At 43.6% G+C, this 25143-nt stretch overlaps 1 protein-coding gene across 2 annotated transcripts in view; it reads right to left on the bottom strand.

The window, feature by feature from the left end:
- IQSEC1 (IQ motif and Sec7 domain ArfGEF 1) overlaps positions 1-25143 on the bottom strand; it is a 334498-nt gene that overhangs the window by 237586 nt on the left and 71769 nt on the right. For both annotated transcript variants that reach the window (XM_051793412.1, XM_051793413.1), the window contains exon 2: positions 24383-24412. In XM_051793412.1, the coding sequence (XP_051649372.1) occupies positions 24383-24412 (30 nt within the window). The remainder of the gene's footprint in view (positions 1-24382; positions 24413-25143) is intronic.

The following is a 25143-nucleotide window of genomic DNA, read 5'->3' as shown; positions in this document are numbered from 1 at the left end:
GCCTAATTCCACTTTTCTATCATTCCATCCCACATCTCATTTGCACAAGCTCTCAGCAGTGCTTGAAAAATTCCATCCAAAGAAAAGATATGCAGTATTTCACAGATTAATTTGTGTATTAAAGTGGAAGACTAAACCCTTTTCGCCTCATGGCATTTACAGGCTTGACTGAAAGCAAGTGAAGTTTATACCGTGCTATCAATTAACGACATTAAAACAAGCAACAAGTTTTTCCCACCATTTCTCAGTGTTTGCATAAAGTATTTCAGCCTCACAAATACAACTGCAGGCACAGATATCTCATCTAGCTCACTTTTATGATGATGCAGTGTTTTTAAAGATAAATGAATTTCAAGTCCATCGGTGTTTCAAGGCTCTTCCACAGCACATTAAAAAAAAAGTGAACTATCAGCCTCACATCTCTGCACCCTCCAAAGGATTCCTCAGGGGAGCAGCCTCCTCCTTGTAGGAGATACCGTATCACAGCCAGGACTGTCAGGTGATGAGATCTGAAACAGTTAAATCAGCCCTTTCAAACCCTCTGTGCTGGAAAGAAGCCCAGCAAATGGTCTCTGGCCACCTCTGTGAGGACTTTGGGCAAAACCTGCAGCCCCATTTGTGTGCAGAATGTCTGACGTGAAAAGTCAGCAGGAAATACTTCATCTTCTGCTGTAAATTCATATGAAAATCACTGCACACCTCAGAATACCTCCCTAAAAACCCGCAGGCAGAGCAGAGCTGTGCCACAAATTCACACTCTTATTCTGCTTTAGCAAAGGGGTTGTTCCCTGGGATTTGATGCATCAGTCTGTTAATTTATGTGCATGTTTACATATCACATCCCTTTCTCCTGCTTTATGTAACACCAGGAAGGGCTTAAGACCTGCCCTCACCCAGGATTAACCAAGATTTTAATTGCTTGCCTTGTTCCTCGTCATCTGAGGACAGGAACAAGTGCCACCAGTTTCTTTGTAAGCACCAGACAACTCTCCTTTTGCTCCCCACCACCACTCCCTTGGCTTGAATCTCTGCTCCTTCCACCTCTAGAGTCTCTCCTTAGGAGGAAAATCAATTCACAAGTGGTCTCCAAGGCAACTGGGGACAGACAAAGGGGTATTTTTGCATCAGGACTCCTTCCTCCTTTTCAGATGCACTTCATCCCCTGCTCCCAGAATTAGTGATGTAAAGTCCATACATCTGTAAAACCCTACTCATTGGATATTTAAGCTGAGCCAAGCAAATTGGCCAGTGGAAGCATTTCCTCCACACACACTGCTCCAACATCAGTCACAGGTCAGAGTGATCCACACACACAAACACTCCGCGGCTCATCTCAGAGACACCAAATCTTCCCTGAAAGACCAAACTCCCCATGGGCTCAGAAAGGGTTGTCCAAGTGCCCTCTGTCAGGTTGGTTTGGTTTTATTGGTTTGGGGTTTTTTTTGGAGGGGGGGTTATGGTATTTCTTTTCATTAGTTTGGTTTTTGGTGTTCGGGGTTTTGTTTGTGTGGGGGGGTTTGACTTGCAGGATTTATCAAGGAATGACTCCTGCCATGGAAACCCACCCAGGACCAAGAGCAGTCCCTCAGAAACAGTGAACTCAAAATCCAAGGTATAATCTGACTGATGTAAGACTGAGATAAAGAACCTGAACAAAGTAATATCTCTGTATTCGTTGTTTTGGAGCACTGAGGGACAAGGGCCATCTGGTTTGTTTGCCTGTAGCCAACCACTGTTCCACTAAATCTGAAAAAAACTAAATGGGAACATCATTCTAAAAGTTATCTTCCCTTTCCTTCTTTGTTCTTTACTCTTTCCACTATTTCTCCTGCCTCATCTCCATCACAATGGGCTTTTCCTTGCCCCCAACACCCTCCTGAGAGCTCAGCTCTCCAGGACCCCCATGGCTACCTTGTCCACACTTGGAATTTTAGCCTCCAAATGCATTTACTGTTCAGTGTAAACACAATCCTTTCCCAAACCACAGGCAGCTGCTGTCTAAGGACCACCTGAACTCACCTAAACTGGTAAAAAAACAGAAAACAAACACCCTCAACTAAGGGCAAGACTGATTTTTCTTGTATTTCCTGGAAGGAAAGGGAATTTCAGCAGACAGCAGTCTCTGAGTGAAGCTGGAAATTGCATCCACACCAGAAAAAAAAGGACTTTTAAGGTTATGTCTTAAATATATTGAAGGTGTCGGCCACGTTTTGCAATGTTACACACTATGGAAGATTCCTGCAAACCATGTCAGAAGCATTTACACTGGAGATCAGTATTTATTGCTTAAAAATATGATTTAAATCAAAAGCTACGCAGAAGATGGAAAGGTTATTGAAGACATCTGACTCCTGAGTATTAGTTTTCTTACACAATTTCTGGCATACTTTCATTTTCTTAATCTAATTTATTGAAACTACAGGAAACACATTTCAGGCAATGGCTTTTCCTATGGAATTACAGCTGTTCCTTCACTTCAAAAACAGGATCTCCAGATATGATTTAAAACACTACTAATAGCACTATTTTATTAATAATGAAACTGGTACATTAATATTTACTAGCTGTTCCACTAGTGGCTTTTATTCTATTTTTTACAGAAATATTTCTACATTTCATGCACAATGCTCAGCTTCAGTGTCATGAATGCGATTTCTTGGAAAGAAAAACAAAATAAACGGTGCTCCAAAAAAAAAATTCTTAAGGAAAAAAATAACCTGAGACAGATTAGGAAACTTTTACGAGCTGAAATAAACCCCTCCCATTATACATGCAGTTCTGTAAGTAATTTAGAACATTCAGCTGCCTAAAGCACCAAAACCATCCGAGCCTCTGACTCAGGACATCGCCCCAGGGTGAGGCCTGGGGAGCACTTGTGCAAAACCACACTCCAAAGCCATTGCACACATGTCAGCATCGCTCTCGGTGCCTTCCCACACTCATCCAGCATCTCAAAGCAGGAAATCCTTCTGGTGGTTTTACCCTGCGCTTTTGGAAGCAGCAGAGCAGTGTTTTTACAGGCAGGAGCTTGCAGAGCTGTTCCACTGCTGCAGGTGCTTTACCAAGGCAGGAATAAACCCATTTCCCTCCCAAAGCCGGGTCTGACAGGACACCAACCAGCCCCCCTGCACACCGAGAGCTTTGGGATTCTGAGATGAGAACTAATTATCCACAAGCAAGTCCTTGGTAACTAAAACCATTATTACCCACTGACACTGGAGAGCTGGGATTTAATAAGCTGGGATTTAATGAGCAGCATAAGCAGGTCCCCACACCCCCCCATGTCCCCATGTGTCCCCTGAGCCATTTCCACAGCAGTGCAGAGCCACCTCCCACGGCCCAGTGTGCCCCAGGGCCACACCCCTGTGTCCACACTCATCCCCAGGGCCACTTCCCCACGTCCCCATGTCCTCCCAGTGCCACCACCCACAGCCTTGTGCACCTCAGGGCCACGTCCTGGTGTCCCCACAGGTCCCCATGGCCACCCCTGTGTCTGCTTGTCCCCTCAGGGTCACCCCCATGTGTCTCTGAGCGTCCCCAGAGCCACAACCTCCCTCCTCGTGTGCCCCAAGGCCCCCTCCCCATGTCCCCTGTGTCCCCTGACTGGGGCACAGCTGCCCACCAGTGCTCCCAGTGCCCCCTCCCTATGTCCCCCTCCTCGTGTTCCCTCCACTTCCAGACAAAAGAAAATTTACTCTGGGACACCTCAACTCTGGGAGCTGCTTCCAGGACCAAGGCCCCCATGTCCTGGCTGCACACACATTCAGGCAGGTTCTCCCAACCCAACCCCAACGAGGTCTGCAAAGGCCCTTCCCCAGCATGGATTTCTCAGTCATTAAAAACCTCTTCATTAAAAATCCTTTACAAAGATCTCAAATGCATCTCTGTGCCCCGAGGAACCTGGGCTAGTGGGAGGTGTCCCTGCCCATGGCAGAGGGGTTGGAATGAGATGAACTTTAAGGTCCCTTCCAACCCAAACCATTTTGGGATTCTATGATTCAGAAAATAGTTCCCCGGCAAGCAATGTTTATTTTATGGTTTCTGATATAACTGGTTAATATTCATTCTAAATCTCCAAAATCTCATAATTCCCAGCTTCCAAATGTGTTGTTATTAATCAGCAACTGGCACAAAAAGCAGGAGAAACGGGGACAGACACAGTGTTTGGATAACCCCCTTTCCACGGCACAGGGAGCCAGGGTTGTTCCATTATTCATCAGAAGGTGCTGACAGAACACGGGGTGTGTTATTTGATCAAGCAGGAAGCTTCTAAAAATATTTTCAGTTCTATTTATTAGGAACTTGTTTCTATTTTTTCCTTTGCATGGCAAGCTGCAACACAAGCCAGCAGCCATAAATATGCCAACAGATAAGAAAAAGCCGAGAGCAATCATATTTCATTCATTTACGCTGCAGAAATCCCACAAACTTTAACGGGGAAAAAACCTCTTTGTTCAAACAACATATCCCCCAGGGAAAGAATAACGTGAAATTCCCTGCCCACAAAACTTTCTGACCTTCTCCTTTGCCATGGTTTCTCACACCTTGGAAGGCTCATCCCCAGCAAAAGGAGGCAACCAACATAGGAATTACAGAGTATAGAAGTCTATAGAATATAGAATCAGAGAATAACCTGGAAAGGGCCCACAAATATCATCAAGTCCAACTCCTGGCCCTGCACAGGACACCCCAGGAACCCCATCATTAATTAGGACATTGATTCAGCAGCAGGATAAACCCTTAAAGCCACGACTGCCTCTCAGTAGATCAATACAGGCACTTGATAACCTGGGATGAGCCTCTTTTCAAGCAGCATTTGGAAAATGTGAACTGGCAAGCTGAAAGGGACTGCATTAATCTTTGGAGGTATTTTAATATAATTAGGAGTCTAAAGAGTTGCCATTATATGTATTGTGACAGCACTTTGGATGCCAGACAGTGACCAGGCACCGAAGGCACACAAGATAAATTGCTCCCTCAGCAAAGGTGACACTGAAGGAATGGGAAAGAGATGGACAAGTCCATTGCTGGACCAGGTCCAGCAATAAGACCAGAAGGGAATTAGGCACTGAAAGGAAAGATCTGCTCTCTTCCATCAGCTCTTACCTCTGAGACAGGTTTCTGAAATCCTCAAAGCAATATTAACATGTTAACTTAAGCCCAGTCAGAGAAGAACAAGTTCTTACATTGTACTCCAGCTCATTTCTCAGAATAAACAAAAACCCCAGCACAACAGTCCTGATAAATCATCCTGCTGTACCTCCAAAGCACTGCTGCTTCCCAAGAAACCACCCCAGGTAACCACAGTCACTGCCACACACCCAGGGACAATTCACAGGCAGCAGCCAGGGCAGTTCTAACACTGAGTCCTAAATAGTGAGGTGTGACTAAACCTGATAACAAAGCTCTGGCCCAGGAACAAGCTGGGCTCCTGCCCCACTGCAGCTGCAGGGGTATTTTTGGGTACTTTTAATAACAAACCATCAGGAAAATCAGAGACCATTTCAGACACAGAGAGAACCAGTCACAGCAGATTTTCAGCCTGTCCACCCACATCACATCCACAACTAATCACAGCAACAGGCTCAGACCCAAAAGGGACCGTGAGCGTCCTGCAAGGGGGGCTGGAAGAGGTATTTTATAAAATGATGTTATAATTCTGTAACAAAGAGACATTTATTATATAATAACATACTTAATGTGCACATGTTAAGTATATTTAACCCAGCTAACTCTGTAGAATCCCAGGTATTTATATGATGATCCAAGGGTTTGTTTTTGTAGGTCCCTAAGAAAATATCTTCAATTCCCTTCATTTTTAATGCCATATCCCTCTTGTTTGCAGACACCCAGAGCAGAAGGGGCCATCTGAGCCTTCACAGACACTCGGAAGATGCTTAATTTTTACTTATGTCTACATCTAATGAGAAAAGGAAGAACACAAAGAATAAGGTACTTCAAAGAAATAAATTCTGGCTTATTTTTTAGCCAGTTCCTGAAGTTGTTCTACGCCAGTTTAAGCCACATGAAGAAGTGGCAATGAATGAATTTTTGCTGCTCAGGGCCTTTTTAAGAGTGAAGAACAACCATTATGAACCTATAAAAAGCAGCAATAGCAAACTGTGCTGTGTTTATCTTGTCACTTGACATATCAAAATACCCACTTAGTGTCAGCATAACAGACAAAAGTGTCTACAAAAGCAGAATTTTGCTCTGTGGTTGGAATACTTGCCCTTATTTCAATGACAAGTCTCACTAATAGAAGAAACTCTTAATTGTGAGCTCTTTTTCAGTATTTATTTATTATTCAGTATTCACACTGCAGAGCATCAGTCACGTAACGAGAGGAAAGGTGAGATGTGAACGTGATTTAAGTGCAGGTTAGTAAATATTTGGCAACAGACTGCTTTTATTAGGGAGCAGCATTGCTGGATGCAGTAAACATCATCAATTCACACCACAGTTCCTCCTGGGCTCTTTGGTCAGGCCTGTGCAGGGACACACTTTGGGAAGGAATTCCTAACGAGCACTGCAGCTTTCACATCACATCTGCTTTCACTGACCTTACACAGGACATGATTTATTCATTAGAAAGATATTAAAATGCACTAAGCCTTCTCTTATCTCAAGGTGTCTGTCGTTGTTTTGTACAGAAAATGGCACTTAGGAAGCTGTTTGAAGTCGCTGACACTTCTTTTTAATTACTGGTTGCAATTAACTGGCTTCCAGGCAAATTGTGTGGGAGAGGTTCAGCCAAGGGACTGTGGCTCAGCTGGTGCCTCGTGAGGCCACAGCTCTCCCTAAACAGCTGAAGGTTGGGTCCTGCTTTCCCTAAACAGCTGAAGGTTGGGTCCTGCTTTCCCTCTCCCTTCCCTTGGTTACCTCCAACATCTTCTGTCCTGAGTTGACCCCAGAGCTGCTCCACAAGGTCTTTGTGTTTTCAGCAATCCCAGTAAAAAATTCCTAGTTAAGACTTAGCAAACTTAGTTTAAACTAGCCCACAAAATTTCTGAACCACAGACTGGTTTGGCTTGGAAGGGACCTTCAAGATCATCTCATTCCTCCCCCTGCCATGGGCAGGGACACCTTCCACTAGCCCAGGGTGCTCCAAGCCCTGTCCAACCTGGCCTTGGACACTTCCAGGGATCCAAGGGCAGCCACAGCTTCTCTGGGCAACCTGTGCCAGGGCCTCCCCACCCTCACAGGGAGGAATTTCCTCCTAATATCTCATGTAAATCTCTCCTCTTTCAGCTTCAAGCCATCCTCCTTGCCCTAAACTTATTCTGTGGTACTCAGAGTGATGGAGTTGATGTGGAAGTTACTTGATCTTCATCTGGCTGGCCCAGAGCTATCAGTGCCAAGTTTATACATTCCTGTAAATTTGATTTTTTCTAAACACTTTTCCATCTTCCACCACGGACACCCTGTACTATTTCATGCTCTACTTATTCCTATAAGTACAGGCATCTTTCATTATTATAGGTATCAAGGCAATAGAATGTTGATATCCTGTACTATCTTCTTTCCAAATATTAGTCCAGTAAAATACCTTTCCTGGATACACAGTTTTAAAATTATATTCATCTAGTATGAATCCTCCCCCCACCCACCAAAAAAAAAATCAGTTTTCACCTTTTTTTCCTAATTCAAAGTATTTTTTATGTTGTCCAATCAGTTTTTCTGCTTACTATGACCTTCATTTAATCAGCTGGTTAACTTATTGATCAATCAAATCTCAGAATCACAGATATTTTCCAGGACAGGACCCTACAACAGGATAGTACCAGTATTCCATGGGAGAAGAAATCTTCAAGTGATTTATTTTGAGATTTCTGGATTCACCTCTGAGTTCAGGGGCAGAGAAAAAATAAATTACACAGAATATGGGAATTCTTGCTCTATTGCTGTTCTAGTGCAGGTGTGGAACAGCTTGTATCCCTGCCCTTCCCACTGCTCTGCCACCTTTTCCTAGTCCTGGATGTGCAGCCTCACACCCTCACACCACCCAAGCCCAGAGGACATGGAAAACTGTTTTTAGACTACAGGCAATTCTGGGGCTTTGAAGCAATTACACTCGGGAGGGGGAGGGAGGGAGGGCTCCAAACACCCACTGCTTCAAGAGCAGCATCCTAAAAATCCCCTCCAAGCTCCCCTCACACAGCCAGGTCCTCCCTGATGGCAAAAAGCAATAATCATCTTCGAGATACTTTGGCTTTGACAGCAAGAGATTATCCCAACTACAGCACTAAAGATTATTTTCTAACTAAAAAACACCCCCAAACAAACCCCCAACCAACAGCTCAGAGCCCCCTGTGCCCTCCCACCCCTGTGCCCTCCCACAGCCACCAAACATCCCCAGGGGGACAGAGTCCTCCCCTGACGTGGTGCTCTCACCTCCAAGACCAAAGGAGACCCAAGAACTGGTATCCCCAGTTTTGGAGGCTGTCACTGGTTATATTACTGCTTTTTTACCTTTCCAGTTGTCTCACCTCAAGGTGGTACAAGCCAATTTTAATCCAGACCCACCAATGTGAAACAGCCTATAACACCAAGCAGATAATTCCAACTCCATTACTGGTCCCTCAAGTTCTCCCCTAAGCTTTTTGCAACAATAAAGACACAGGATATTAATTTGTTGTTTCCCCCCCCTTCTATTTCTACAGCTTTTAGAATTAATATTTTCTCTCAAGGAAAGATGATGTTAAAAGGGTTGAGTCTTCAGCTGTATCTTCCTATAAGTTGGTTCTCTTCAATAGAGCATTTCTGAGTGTTTGGCTTGTGGTTACTCTCAGTTCTTTTCCCTCTGACTCACAACAAGCACATTTACAAGTGCAAGACAAAGTGAACAAAGTCCAACAGAAAAGTTTTTAATAGAAATTAATGAATAAAGTGGTGCAACACTACCTTAAAGAAATACTCTAAACCTGGAAACCGAAATATATCTTTCCCCTGCTAAAAAGCTTAACCATTCAAACCCTCCTGCTTTTATTTCCCGGTGTTCCAAAAAGCAAATCCACATCACACCATCTTTCAACACACCACTTGTCATCTGGATTTTCCTCACCAGTTCATTTAAGAGTCACTTAAGTGCACATGAAGTTTTAATGTGGGGAGGTGCTGGGTGTGCTCCATCTGCTGCACAGCAGCTGAAGGGGAATAGCTGCAATTCCATTTCTTAAGCTAAGATCTCAAGTTCTCTTGCAGAAAATGAACATAAATGACAAGCTGTTGCTTTCTAACAAAGACCATTTCCAGCTGCATGGAATCCACGAGGCTTGGACAGATGCTTGGCTGTGTCCTCCATCATTTGCTACTTCAATGCTCTGGGAAAAAAGAAAGATAATCCAGCCAGAGATCCCACATCACTTGGAGAATTTATAGAAGGAACAATGAGTGCTGACTGCCCATTTGCTTAGTTCTTAAAATTAAGAGGAAATTCCCTGCCCATCCGTGCTGTCAGGAGAAAGCAGGACAAAACAAGAGCACAGGGTTTATGTGGTAGGACAGAGAAATTAGAACTCTTCTTTTGCAGGTCTGCTTAAGGGCACTTATTTTCTCCTTGCATCCTGTTTTTCACTAACCCTGCTCACTTGTAACTGGCACTGAGAACAGACAAGCTGCAGTGTCCTTTCTGGATAAAGAACCAGTAATTAATTTGCATTAAAGTCTTACTGTACCTCTCCATCCTCCTCCTATTGTTAATTATCCATTTCTTAATAGCTCCTTATATACTTTCAGGGAGTAGATATCAATTTTGCCACTGGCTTTTATGATTCTCTTCTGATCCTAAACCTCTAGTATTGCCCTATTTTGGCTAAGAAGCAGCAGCAGGCTCTTTGGCCTCCAAATGATAATTAAAAAGCTCATTACTGAACCCCATTAAAGAGCTTCATAAAAGCCTCAGAAGGGGAATGACTGAGCTCAGGCACATGAAATGGTGAAAGATGGACAGTGTTGGAGAGGATTAAAAGGCCACCTACCACTTGTATTTATGGGTAGGTGTGGAAGCACTTCCCTATTTCTTTTTGTAATTGAGGAAGCTGCTCCCACCCAACATTAATGGGATGTGGGGTTTGGGGTTTCATTTCACGTTCTACTTTCAATGGTGTAATGTAATGTAATCAGCTTTTACTACAAGATTAATTCAAATAAAAAGGAAAGAAAAATATGTGTAGTCCCCACTCCTTTTGCCTACACAGTTCCTCCAACACAAACACATATATATGTCAGCATCTGCTCTGGAGGTGAGACAGGAAATTAAAAGAATATTCTTTTCAGTGTGATTAAGAGACATGGAGTAATATGTATTTAAATGCCTTAAGAATTCTCAAAAACTTCTTGGAGTACTTTAAAAACTTAAGTCATTACACATACTTATTATGGCCATAGAACAGGACTGCTTCTCACAGACTAGTTTCAGTCTGCACTCATATATACAAACATACACAAATTCAAATGATATTTTCTTCAATTCAGTTAAAAACCTGACTGTTTAACACTCAGATTGACATAGTAAATTTTGTTGTCTCAGAACACCTACAGTATTGGAATGTAGTTCCACAAGACTAGAGAAGGGTTTTGCCTTCAAAGAGTAGAAACCATATATTCTACAGTGGAAAAATTCAGGTTATTGTGATTTATTTATGATTTTTTAGGAAAACTTATAGTTATTATCAAGTGTTTCGTAGGAGAGAACGAGCACAGGAGCCACGATCGTGCAAATCTCTTAAACTAATGAGGCAGGTGGAGATCCTGAGCAGGCTCAGCCTGGTTTGTGCTGTCAAACAGCTCTGCTCTCCTCTTACACACTCCTGAAAATGTGTCCTGGTTCTTTCTCCCCAGGGCTGTGGGAGAGAGGAACAGATTTCCATGGCACACACGTCCATTAGTGCTGGCTGGGCACTGCAGGGGTGAGATCCTAGGCAGGCAGACACATCCAGCACCCTGAAGCACTGAGAGATGACTCAGCTGCTGGAGGCTGGAAAGAACCATCTCCCACATGCTCAGTCTTTAGAGAGTGGAGGGACAGAAAATAGGGGTGTTCTACAGCAAGGGCAAAGCAGAGACAGAGCAACTGTGAGCAGGATGGGGCTGAGATCCACCCAGGGCACTCATGTCACACCAGGCTCTGAGGGAAGAGCAGCTCCCTCCCTGCAGACCCCTCTGGCATCCCCACAGGGCACGGGGACAGCGAGCACTGCAGGGACACACACACTGCAGGGAGAAAATCCTCCAGGCACAGTCTGGGCAGAGGGGGAGATGCCAGAGGCTTTAGTGATAACTCAGTGGCAGATCAGGAAGCAGGACACCACCTCTGTCGTTCCTGAAATGATCCCTCTGCTTTTTTTCTTCTACAATCTAATCCAGAAAAAGTTCTGGGTCTGGAATTACAGCAGCAGCATAACCCCTTCAGACCCACTCAGTCTAATCAGTTCATGAGCACATCCAAGAAAAATTCCTCCAGCTCCACAGGACAAGAATCCTAGAATGGTTTGGGTTGGAAGGGACCTTCAAGACCATCTCATTCCACCCCCTGCCATGGGCAGGGACACCTTCCACTAGCCCAGGGTGCTCCAAGCCCCGTCCAACCTGGCCTTGGACACTTCCAGGGATGGGGCAGCCACAGCTTCTCTGGGCAACCTGTGCCAGGGCCTCACCACCTCACAGGGAAGAATTTCTTCCCAATACCTAATCTAAACCTGTTCTCTCTCAGTTATTACTATCAGGAAGCAATTTAGACAGGTAGTGAAGCCAGAAATTACTGAAACATTCGGTCCCTTAGCCTTGAAATTTAAGAGTCTGATTCAAAGAAAACTTATGCAGAGTATTCCTTGTTTTTCCAAACAGAATGCAAGAGTAACAGAAAAAGTTGGCAACTGGTTCATGGATGACTCAGAGATATTCACAACCTCCATCAATCAACCACAAGCATCCTTGGTTTGTTCAGCTTCCTCAGATTTTTTTCTCATTAAAATAACTGAGCAGCCACAACCAAAGACCAAGCGACTCCCAACTGCTGGTTCATTCAGCAGCTCTGCTTTTGGTTGCAATAATTTCCTTCCATGTGAACAGATCCCTACACTGAGCCCTGGAGAACAATACTGCTCCTTCCTGAGGGTCCAGAAAAACTGCCAGGACAGAGAACGACGATTTCTTAAGAATCCAGATTTGGAAAAGCAACTTTTGCATTGCCTTCAAACACAGATGAATGTCACAAAGCAGGTGTGGGTTGGTTTAGGCTATAAAGGCAGCTCTATTTGTGCCATCAGTTTGAAGTGCTCTTTGCTCAGTTCCTCTTCAGCACCCAAAGCAATGCTCTGCATTTCCCTCGGCGGTGACACCCCTGTCCAGATACTCTCCTGTGTTTCTCCAAGGTCTGTAGGCAAGGCAGTTACATGGTTGTGACCCCCAGATTGGGCAGGATGCTGTGGAAAGCATTCCCCAAGGATGCAGAGGACAGCTGCTGTGTGCAGAGCAGCCAGTTCCCTCACACTGACCCGGGGAAGCACAGCTCACTTCAGTGCCCCGTGACGACAAACAGCCACAGCAGACCCGGTTCTGGAGAGCCAAATACTCATTTACAGGAGATAAAATGTACAATCAAAGCAAGGCTCAAACCCCCTCCTAATGTTATCTTGGTGCTGTGTAGTCCTCTGTAGCTGTGCCTCTGAAAGTCTGTTGTCATCTTCGCAGCAGCACGTGTTGGTCAGGAGGTGACTCTCCAGCAGCGCTTTTCAAAGCAGCTCCTTTCAGAACCAAAGGCAGCAGAAATAGATAAGGGCAAAAAAAACCCATCCCAGGCAAGCCAGGCTTATCTCAGTGCACTCTGAGCACATAATAAATGACAATGTGGGAGCTGCAACCCTCATCTTCATTGCAGAGTGGAAACTTCCCTCAATTTATGCATCAAAGCAGGGGGGTTATGAGAAGGCCAACGGCTGAAATGAATTCTTTCTGCATTTTTGATATTTGCTTGATCACAAAGGGATATTTTTTACCCAACACAGAGTAATGGTAAGTCATCTTAATTCGTGCACATGATGGGTCTGCATAGTCCAGAAAGGAAGGGCTTGATTGATTTGAGCTCAAGGTTCATTTTAATGAGTGTTATGCTCCAATCTCTACAAATCAGTAGATTTAGATCAAATTCAGTTAGACTGCATAATAAACAAAAACAAGTGAAGAAACTGGAAAACCAAAGATATTCAGAGAACATTTGCTAACTGTGCTCTTGGAACACTTCAAAACATGGCTCTTGAGTAAATGATTTTCCACTATTGCACCAGATACAAGACAGGTGAGAATTAAACTTGACTAAAACCAGGAGTGAGTCAGCTCATATTTATCTTCTAAATATTTTTTCTACCTGTTGTATGGTAAATGTTCATAATATTCAGTGCAGCTCCATTAATTTTAGCTCCAATCTCTATTTTTGTATACAGATGCTGCTTCTTGCATTAAAATTCAGGGGAGGAAATCTTATTCCCCTGCTACAGTTAATTATTATAAATAAATTACAGGGGTGTCCCAAGTAACGTGCTTGATTTAATCAACAAAAAGTTAATGAGGCCAAATTGATGCAGGAATTAGGCAAGACTGGTGACAGGTATTTACAGATCCATCCAGCACCTAAGACTGCACAATCAATATGGGATTTGAGCAGGCAGGGCATCATGGAGAGATGTTACAGTGCTCTACTTTCTCCTCTTCACCTCCACAGGAGACAGTTAATGATGGGACAAAGCAGGGAGGCACCAAAGGTTACAGCTTCCAGCCAGTAACTTTTACTGAAGAAGCCTTTACAACCCTCACCAGGCTTTAATAACCAAGATTCTGCCTTTTGTTCACCTCTGAGAAGAGGCAAAATCTACAGATTCCCTTCTAAACCAAGTTAGAGCAACATCAGTTTAATCTGAAGTTGTGCAATACAATATTTGGCTGCTACAATTACAAATATTCCAATTATTATAATGCACACTTCTGGCAATTCTTCTGTACTGTGATAATCTAAAAGGTTCTTTTTGTCTTTATGTTTCTGTGAACACATTCTGTTCTCAGTTTCCCCAGCACACAGTTTGCCTGCTTCATCTTCCATTTATTGACAACTGCATTTACTGGGACACTTCCAAAAGCATCATTAAAACAGCTCAGATAAGGAACCAGACACCTGAACCATGGTTACCTCCTAATCCAAGGATCATTCTTGAATTACACAGATGCATAAAACTACCTAGAATACAGATTAAATAGCAAAAAGGAAACGAGGGCCTTGAAAGTTCTCAGTAGATTTTTACACATCTATTTTTACTGCATATTTTCCTATAGGATGGAATTAGTCCAACCAGGATGTCCTGCAGAAAACAATGAGATCAGAAAGGAAAACTATGGAAGTTCCCCCATCTATTTGATTTTCAGTTGTCAGTGTGCAGATGCCACATACAAATTACTTTAGCTTCAAGTCCCATCCATGAAAGTCTCATCTATGAATTCCTTTGAAGGAAACACAGAGGCAACTCATTAATAGAACTCACTTCTCCTACTCAGTTTGCATATGGATTTCCAATAGCTAGTATAGACTATTTTCATTTTATTACACCTTTTATTCCTGTTCTCATGGGGCTGTGTGAGTATCATTGCATCTCCATTAAAAAAAAAATAAATAAAAAAACCAGAATAACTGTTCTAAATCTTAAAAAGATAAGCCAACTCCAGACCATACCCTGTCCTCCTCTGGAACTCTGCAACAACTACAGTAGGAATGGAGTTGGCCTATGATCCTTGAGAGCCCCTTCCAGCTCGGGACAGTCCGTGGTTCCAAGTGGTTCTGTTGGACTTGCTCTGTCTCAGTTCTGTTCTCTGGGGTTGGGACACTCACCCAGCTGCAGGGACTGCAGAAGTGAAGGAGCTCCCATCTCTTTCAGCCCAGAACACAGCAGGAGAGCTCTGTGCCATGAGGGCACACACCTTCCACCTCCTCCTCAAAAGCAGGTTTAAAGAGAAGCCAGGACGGGACTCCAGTCGGTATCAGCTGCATGGCAGGAATCTCATCTCCCTAAAACACCTGTTCATTTTAAGGTGACTGTCATTTCCCCACCAAACAGCTACTAAATGTCCTCAATTCTACTCAACTGCCCTCTGCTCCTGCTTGTCTGGGCCAGAGCGAGGGCACAGAAAGAACAACTCAACCAGGAGCTGTTCGACAGGTGCTCCACAACCACCTTCATCCAGAGCCCTTGAAGCACACAGAAGTATAAGACATCCTACCTTTTCCCTTTCTTTACACTCTCATTCTAACCCTGAGACTCATCCACCTCTCCCTGTGAATTCTAATGGAAAAGAACAAAAGCAACCCAGCCAGGATGGCAGAATAATGAAGGAAATTCAAACTGCTTTATCTACTCCAAAGAGAAATCCTGCAGCACTACGAGCCCTCGGCTCCCTCAATTGAGTTGTGCACACACGTTGCTCATTAAACAGCCTTATCTTACACATAACCAGTGACTGGGAGCAAGAGCAACTCCTGCAAGAACTGGGGATAAAAATGAGCTGCACTGAATTAATGTGGAACCACTCACAAAGCTTTGTCTTCCTGAGATTGCAAATTCAACAACTGCCGGCCTGCCGAGAGAATTCTGTGCAGCACAATCAGCACTCAGATACATAAATTACAGCTATTTCCAGTGGAAATAATTTTAGGCAAAATGCTTGCATATGCTAGTTTCCCCACCTGGATGGTATCCAAGTTTTAGCAAGACTTGATTCTTCTTTTCCGTAGAAAAATCGGAATTGCGGTAATTCAGAAGTCAAACTAAGAATATAACACATTGCCTGATGCAAAAATTTAATTTACTTGCAAACAGACCTGTGTTTACACAAACCTTGCAAAACAAAGTCATCCTTTTTCCCTTTAATTCACCTTTCAGAACAATGCTATTGGACTTCCTCGGTAATTGAGTCCAAGGAAACAGCACTAAGGGGGGAAAAACAGCTGAGTTCATGCAGAACGTTTTTGTACAAAACACAGGTGGTGTTATGGCTGTGAAACTTGGAATTTGCAGCACCTGAAGCTTAAATCATGAACCAATATGAGATGCCTGAAGATTCTTCAACGTGTTGATAAGAAATCCAGATAAATAAAAACCTACATGAAGCACAAAATCATGGACTTCCCTGAAGACCATCAGGTTAAGGAGGTCCCCACAACCTTCTCCCCCCTGCTCACCAGCACTATCACGGTTACACATCAGACTTCGAGGCAACAACATGATTTTGGCTGCACTGCCTGAGAACTAGAACTCAGTTAACTCACTTCTTGCCTCAAAATAGCACAGCATTACTCCTTTGTTTTTCTACTTTCAACAGATGATGTGTAAAAATAATTAGAAGGCTTCTCCTGTTAACACTGTTAATCTTCCAAAATCTTACTAGCAAATCATCCAGTACTGTAGCTGCTCAGTGCTAAAATATCCACTGATTAACTATCAAAACTGGCACAGTTCCTTTGAAATATATTAATAATTCTTCTTGGCAGATCAGATATGTCCTTTGAAACATATTGTTGAGGTACACACTCAATCTTTTTTAAAAAGCACAAAGTTTTAAAACATCTCAAATTGGGTATGCAGCACAAAAAAAGAAGGCACTCAGTAACACCAGGAAATATGGAAGTCTAGTTCCATTTACAATCAATTTCTATAATCCCCTTCCCAAAAATCAAGTGCTTAAAATGCCGCTGCTGACACTGGCAGGTAATTCTGTTACACGGGAGCAATTACCCCGAGGAAAAGGCTTTGCTGCTGTGAGCTCATCCACTTAGGGCTAAAATGGACACAGAGTGAAAAACCTGTGAAAACTATATTAACAGAGCTCAAATACTCCCAGAATCACAGAACATGCTGAGTTGGAGGAGGCCCACAAGGATCACTGAGCAGACCCAAGATCCAATCAGGCTCATAATGAAGCTCTCCTGCAGGATCAGCTGCTGGAGCCAGGGGGTTGTCTCGGTGGTGACTCTGCTGAAACCATCCTGGTTCATCAAACCTTGAACACACACCCCGCTTTTGGAAGTCTGATTGGACAGATAAGCTGAGAGCTGGCCTGAAAAGGTGTGACTGGCACTCAATCCCTTTATACTATAAAAGTCCAGTCCCCTCTTGTGCAGTTGGGTTCTTCTGACAAAACCCTCCCTGGGAGTGTGTGGACATCCTCCCTTGGCTGGGGATGCCCCCCAGGGTCCCCCCTCGAGGCTGAGAGCAGAGATCTCCCTTGGTCTGGGTGAGTTACATCAGATCTCTACTTAACAATTATTTCTTTTTGCTAGCTTTAATATAATTGCTTCAATAATTGCTTTGTTACAGTGCACTATACTACTTTATATTATACTCTACTAGTAGATTTTTAGTTGTTTATATCGTTTTAGTGTTTATGTTGTGCAGTAAATAGTTCTGATTAAGGTTTTTTGTCTGGTCATTTGTATAAAATAAATTATTCATTTTATATAAATACTCTCGTTTTGCCATCATTAAAACCTGTGGGACAAAGTGGTTCAAGACCTCTATAATTCCTTTCAATTTAAACCATTACCACAGTCCGAGGCTAAGATGGGACTCAGCTGCACCTAAAGCCTTCCCTGAGAAGGAGTTTAGAAAGCAAGGGAGTCCTTCCTGCACCTCAAGACTCACCAGCAAGGCTTTGCTTTTTAAAACTTAGTCTCAGCCTTCCACTCTGCCATGACACCCTCGTGGGACCATCCCCAGAGTCACACCATGTGCCTGAGAGCTCTGCCCACCCGAGCACACCCATGGCCATGTTCTGCTGGGTAACAATTTAAAGTCTCTGCTGAAAGCAGCTCGGTGTCCCAGGAGGAGCAGGGAGAGGGTGCAGGATGTGGAGGGTCAGATAAATCACCCCCAGCTCAGTCTGTCAGATACATCACCCCCAGCTCAGTGTTTCAGATATATCACCCCCAGCTCACCCAGCCTGCCAAGCAGTGTCATCTCCTCCTCTTCCAACCTGGCAAGAGTCTTGCAAACACCATCTCTAGCCTTGAATCTCTACCCTTCACTACTTCTGTGACTTCATCTAAAGCTAGAACTGAACATTCCATTATTCTAAACACCAGCCCGTTCCCACAGTGCTGTTCAAGCACACAGTTCACTGCAGGGCTGCAGCTCCACTCCCCTGGGCCAGACTTTGGGGCTGAACTCAGGAAATCTGCTCCTTGCTGAGTCACCCGCCCTGTGGCTCCAGGACCTCCATCGCTCCATCCTCCTGGCCCAGTTACCACTGCAGGATGGAGCTCTCCTGCCTCAACAGGATTCCTGGGACTTGGGCCAGGGAACGAGCTGGCAGTGCCACGTTACTCTCTATTCACCACACTGATATTCCAGAGGACACGAGGTGGGCTTGGACTTGATTTTAGAGGTGGTTTCCTGCACTAAGACTTGGTTTCATCACCATCTCCTACTCCTCAAAAATCATATCTGTTCCAGCCTACTTTTCATGTGATGCCAAGAAGCACAGGATGACAGATTTTTAGAAGAAATATAAATATGTACTCCCAATATTATTTCCTTTTTGTTTTGTTCATTTGTTTTCACTCATTCTGTAAAAGCAGATGTTTCTCAGGTTGCCCAGAGAACTGTGGCTGCCCCTGGATCCCTGGAAGTGTCCAAGGCCAGGTTGGATGGGGCTTGGAGCACCCTGGGCTAGTGGAAGGTGTCCCTGCCCATGGCAGGGGTGGAATGAGATGGTCTTGAAGGTCCCTTCCAACCCAAATCATTCCATGATTCTATGATTCTGTTTCATACCATTTTTGGTGGGGAAGTATTTTCAACATCACAAATGTGTCATCACTATTTAAGATGCCACAGAAACAGTTCTGACAGATTGATGGCTGGATCACTGCCCTTTCACTCTGAAATTCAGATTAAAGCTTTGTCATTTTAAAGCCATTGGCAGCTCCAAAGCCACCTCAAGTACTAGAAGTTGTTTCCATATATGTTTTATTTCTGTTAGCAGTAATAGAATTAATTTAATCCAGCATCAAGAGACTCATCATATTCCACTCTACTGCACAGGGCCAGCCTGAGGTTTATGTAAAAATCTATTGGAAGAAAATTTGGGGGGTTTTGAAAATTACTAAGTGATGATATTGCACATTTTAAGGACTGGTTATAAAACTGTAGAAGAATCACTATGGAATGATTAAAATCAGCCAGAAAAGGCCATCTTTACATATAGTCACTGAGTCATTTCCATTGCACAGCAACACACTTAAACTTGAAAATTAGTTTTACAAGTTAGTTTTAAATTAAATTAGTTTTAAAGTCTATCTGCCTTTAATTCCCCAAACCTGTACTTTGCAGGTTCTCAGAGAGGAGGCTGAGTCAGACAGTTTAAGTTGAGTTTCCTGGAGTAAAACAAAGTAGAAAGTTCCCAAAACTTTGCTTCCTGCTCAACTTTGTCTGCAGTTTGTCAGGGTCTGTTTAACAGCCGTTCTTCCCACTCCACACAGCACAGAATGAGGCTGACATTCTACAACCCTTTCCTGCTCTCAAGTAAATTAGACAATTACTTTTCCACTTAATCTAAGGTATACCTTTACAAGAAATTAGCCTTTCTGCATGATCCTCAACAGACACACAACTTCCCATCTCCTCCACCCATTAAAGACTAAGACTTTTCTTTTAGTTCAGCTAAATAATTTAGCTGGTGTCTTCTCCACAGCTGGTACTTCAGCTGCCCTCTTTTTCCTTCTTTTTAAACTAACTTTCAGGCTCTCCCCTCTTTCTTTGTCTATATCATAAATTAAATAGGTACTCACAAAACACCCCACGTTTTTGGCAATAAGGAGCCATGAAAGCCCTCTCCTCCTATGCACTATTACTTACAGCTTCCCACAATTTGTATCTCATTTCTCTTTTAAAAACAAACAACTGGGAAGGAACAACTAGGAGGGAACCAAAAAACACCAAAGAGGACAGATAAATTCCAAATTTGCCCAGGACAGCTGCTGGGAGAAGGTCAGCAAGGTGCCCTGTGCTGCCAGCTGACCCCAGCACGAGCTGCAGGAAAAGCATCCCAGCAGGAATGTCATGGAGCAGTTGTGGGGAGTAGCTCCAGTCAGCTCAAGTGGAATTCATCTCACTGGCAGAAAATCAGCACAGGGATACCCAGGGAAATGGTTAATTAGATGTTACTTCTTTAAGCCATTTGTACCACTACTAATCTCCTAGAAGAGTAGAACTGGGAGAAGGAAAGGCAGGGCAGGGGTGTTCCTGGGCAGGTTTCAGGGGTGTTCTCCTCAGAGCTGCTCCCTGATCCTGTGAGTGCCTCTGCACCCCAGGCCCTGCTCACCCCCTCGGCTCTGGGTCCATTGGACACACAGGGGCCACAGCACAGGGCAGAGGAACCTGGAGACAAACTATTGCTGCAAACTTTGCTGTGATACACCCCAGACACACATCCTCATCTGGAACCGTCAGGTAACACTACCAAATAGCAGAATTGCCTGTAAAACAAATTACATTTTCTACTGGAAACATGTGAACAAAGACAGCTAATTAAAGCAGCCCCTCGCCCTGACAGCTTCACAGCTCACTGTGTGTGTGTTCATTACATTCAGAATGCAAAGTGTTCAAAGCAATTTATCAATTTTAATAGATTTAACAAATACCCGGGCTTGGAAATTACATGGCATTGAGCAAAAGGAAAGCCAGGCGAGTTTATTACAGTGCAACAATGTTATAAGCAGAAAGAATTTTAAGGGCTTGCACAATGGGATAATACATTATTTTTTGCCACAATGCGAAAGCCAAATAAAAAAGTCAAGATGATTTTTAATTGTTTCAGTATATTATTTGGAATCATATTGCTTTTCTGCATCAACCTTGCCCCTGCACGGTTAGATTTAGTGTTTTCTGCATTTCAAAACATCTTTTGTATGTAAAAATCTAAGGCATCTCTTGGATATTGCATTCTAGTATGAAACCACCAGCTATTCCAAATCCAATCTCTTGGTCAAGAGTCTGATGACACTCATTCAGCTGCAAGAAACCAAACCAAATCAAGGATTCCCATTCCCAGGGTGTGTTTGGTGTCAGACTCCATGGCCCAAATCCTCCTTGTGTCCCAGCCTGGGGGTGGGGAGGAGAGGTGGGAAAGACAGGGACAAAACAAGACAAAAAACTCCACAAGAGACAGGTATTTGCCTCTCCTTTGGAATCCTGTTTTTTTCTATTTACTGAAAATGTCTCAAAATACTCTTCTAGAAGAATTAATAAGTTTAACGAGGATGCCAAAGGTGGAAGTTTGTCAGGATGTAGGGAGGGCAAGGGAAGGCAATGCCTGGTGCAGAGCAGACTCTGTGAGCCAGTGCCCATGGCAGTGCAGCTGATCCAAGAGACTGAGCTGGTCCTCCCTCTGTGTCTGCCAGAAACACGAAGATAAAGGTTAATTACTGTACCTGTGCAGCCTTGAACATGAGAAACATCTCACTGCCACATGACAAGACACTGAACTGCCACCGGGGAGAGGTTTGTGGTGACCCAGCAACACCTGCTAAGATGTCACCCATCTGACCTCCAACCCACCTGACCTCCAACCCACCTGACCTCCAACCCATCTGACCTCCAACCCATCTGATCTCCAACCCATCTGACCTCCAACCCACCTGACCTCCAACTCACCTGACCTCCAACCCATCTGATCTCCAACCCATCTGACCTCCAACCCATCTGACCTCCAACCCACCTGACCTCCAACCCACCTGATCTCCAACCCATCTGATCTCCAACCCATCTGACCTCCAACCCATCTAATCTCCAACCCACCTGATCTCCAACCCATCTGACCTCCAACCAACTTCTGGCACAGAGGAGGGCAAAACCAAACGGTTGCATCCAGTTTATTTGGAGTGACCCTTTACCATCAGTGTTAATGTCTGAGTTGCTCAATCCCAACCAATGCTTTCGCTTACTGACCACGCACATAAGTTGTAATTTCACTCCATGTGGTGTCCAGTTAATGCTGAGACAGAACATTCTACTCCTGGCCTCTCACCTGCTGCAGCTCCTTCCTACACCTGAGTTCATGAACTGAATGGAACCACTTGGCAGGTCAGTACATGGATTTGTTGGTGCTTTGCTGATATCTCTGTGAGCAGGAACAATGACTTCTCAGTTTAAGCACCGTTCCCCAGACTGAGCTGCTCATTTCATTTGAGATAATTACATTTCATCTTCATTTGCCAGAAATAAAGGAAAACAGTATGAAGTGAATTAACCACAATGTAAAGACGCTGCCTAGACACTGATAAGGAGCTGAGGGAACTTTTGCCCAAGACAAGGCAAGAGGTGACCAGGATGATGTGCAGCAGAAACATAAAAACACACCCTCAGTGACATTTCACCTCTGAGAAAACACAGTTTAAGAGGGAGGGTGAAAGAGTTACACTGAAAAAGCATTTCAGGACTATGGCTGTGCCTTGTGCTTGCATTGCCTGCTCCTGCATTAGCCTGTTTTCCATGAGAGCCTAATTTCAGGCTCTCAGGAGTCTGGAACTGTCTTGGAGTCAGTTGACGCTGAATAACAGAATTAATTCCCCAAACAGCCTGAAAGCAGAAGATGAGATCAGCACCCCAAGGCTCTGGTGCCTGCAGGTCTCTGTAGGAACACGTGGTGCTGATTCCCACCACCACAAGCCCGAGGCCTGGACACAGCAGGAATGTGCCCCATGGATCCTGCCAGATTCTGTGGAGGCACCAAGTCTGAGCAGACCCTTCCTCCAAGGGGTACAACTGACCTGGCAAGACACACCAACATTATCCCATCAGTCCTTTGGCCTGTCAGTCAAATAACACACACACTGAAATATCCCAGTTTGTTAAGATGGGGAGGGAACAAGGGCTGGAGTTCTATTTGTGGTTAGTTTTTAGGTAGCACCCAAACCAGAGCTGAAGTGACTGGCCCTCAGCTGTGCCTGTACACAACTTAAACACCTCAGAACGTGGTCTCTAACAGATGAACTCAACTCTTACCAGAGTGTACCTACAGCAGTGATGCCACACACCCTCCCAGCCCCACCTGAGCAGCCAAATCCCACAGGAGGCTCAGCAGGTCGAAACAAGAATGACCACTACAGGTTGAAACACAACCTCAATCAACCACACCCGTGCAAACCCACGTGCCAGTGGATTTATTTTCAGTTTGCATTAGTCCTTCCACAGCCTGCCAGCACAGTGGCAACTCTGCTGGGAGTTAAAAAGCCAAGGAATAAAGCACAGGCATCTTCCTACAGCTTGTGATTCTCTCCAGTTCAGTTGCTGGGTATTAAACACACTCCCAACTTGCCCTGCACAGCTCAGGTCCACACCCACCCATCTCTGACTTTGTTGTAAGAAAAAAGCATTTCAGAGGATCTTTAACCACTTGCTGCTGACTTCTGGTTTTCTGATATCACACCAACTATTCTGCAACTCACCTGTTTCTGTGCATGGGCTGCACACCTGTGGCTAAGACATGGATTTTTAACTCTGCAAGGGAAGACCCTGCCTTTCTTTTAGGATTTTACAAGAAATAAAATGCAATGTCTTTAGATGCAAAGTCCTGACAGGCCCCAAAACAAGCTGCAGGGCTTTTATGGTGAACCCACAGCCAATATTATGAGCCTTATTATCAGTGATCAATAGTTCCACCCCTTGAGAATCAAGGCATCTGCTTTATGGTAATGGTCTAATGAATATGGAACACTTTGGATTCAAGTATGGAATTTGAACATTTCAGTCCTGTTGAGAGCACTTTTACAAGCTCTGCAAGTTTGACTCAGCCACATCTGCAGAGAGGTAGGAATAAAAGATACCCTGGAGGTAACAAGTATAAAATAGTAAATGAGTAAGTGAGAAGTAAAGTATCTGATAATTCCATTAAATGCTCCACATTCCCCAAATCTTCCAAGTGTATAATGAGGATTGTAATAATGAGTCAATGAAGGTTCTTGCTGTTAGGCAAAAAAGAAGAGGAGACTACTAAGAAAGCCAGAACAAGCACATGGACTTCTCCCCAACACAGATGCTGCCCCAAAATCTGGCAGGCAGCTTTGCCAATACAAATGACTGTCAAGCTCACATTTTGACTGAAAACACCAGAAAGTAACTATAAATCACTTTTTGCAATGATCAAAAATAATACATCAGTCTTAAGCCACACTTGAATAGAATTATTCAGTAGCTTATCAAGGTCCTTTATTCAAAATGAAATTGCATGCTAAGCAGAACCAACAAACCCCATATTCTAAAAAAACCTATTTCTATTTAATGCTTTTAAATAAAGTATTTTCTTAGACCAAAGACATCAAGACAGAAAGAATATGAGGTACACATACCTGATGCTTCTTGAGCTGTCACCTTCAGACCTGTAAAGTAATACATAAATACTTAGGACATAGTTATTTCCAGCATTTATAATTCAAAAAATCAATAATTCAAATACCTTCTTCAGCATTCCCTCTCTTTGTGTTCCAGTGAGTTTCTCTAAGGCTTGTTGTATTTTTTCTGCTAATAAGACATTTAGAAAAGAAACCAGCCTACTTAGGTTTGGAATATATCTGTTAGAAGCTAAACACCAGTTAACATTAAAGTCAATAACTGCAGTATTAAAACATGTTGACACCCTCTGAACCCTCAGTAAAGACCTTCTGCAATACCAAAGATTTGTGTTCCAGACTTGCCAGTGAAAAGCACAGGCCTCTGACACTCTTCTAGAAGCAGATTAGTTTGCACCTGTGTTTGTTCTTCATCTTTTTTCACTCTTTAGCTGAAAAGGTCACAGGCAAATAGGTTTAAAAATCTAATCCCCAAGGCTTATCAGGTACTACCCAGAAAGGGCTAAGATTTGCAAATAAAGGTAATTTAAAATATTTAAAACCTCATCTGAATTTCATAGATGAGGAAATAAAGACATACTAAGTTCCAGAAACTGCTAAAGGGCATGTTTTTTTAAGGTGAGATAATTTCAGCAATCCAACCTGAAACAAAGTTTCTCCTTTTTCCTCAATATTTTTAAAGCAAGGAAATTTAATTCAGGGTCATTGACACTGCCAAGAATCCCATCTCCAAAGAGAAAGGGGAACATAATACTCCACCT

This window comes from Manacus candei, unplaced genomic scaffold (assembly GCF_025592945.1).
Source record: "Manacus candei isolate 608988 ecotype Guabito, Panama unplaced genomic scaffold, ASM2559294v1 h1tg000036l, whole genome shotgun sequence".
In the NCBI taxonomy this organism is placed as follows: domain Eukaryota; kingdom Metazoa; phylum Chordata; class Aves; order Passeriformes; family Pipridae; genus Manacus; species Manacus candei.
The sequence above is the reverse complement of the archived record's forward strand: the minus strand, read 5'-3'. Positions and strand labels throughout refer to the sequence as shown.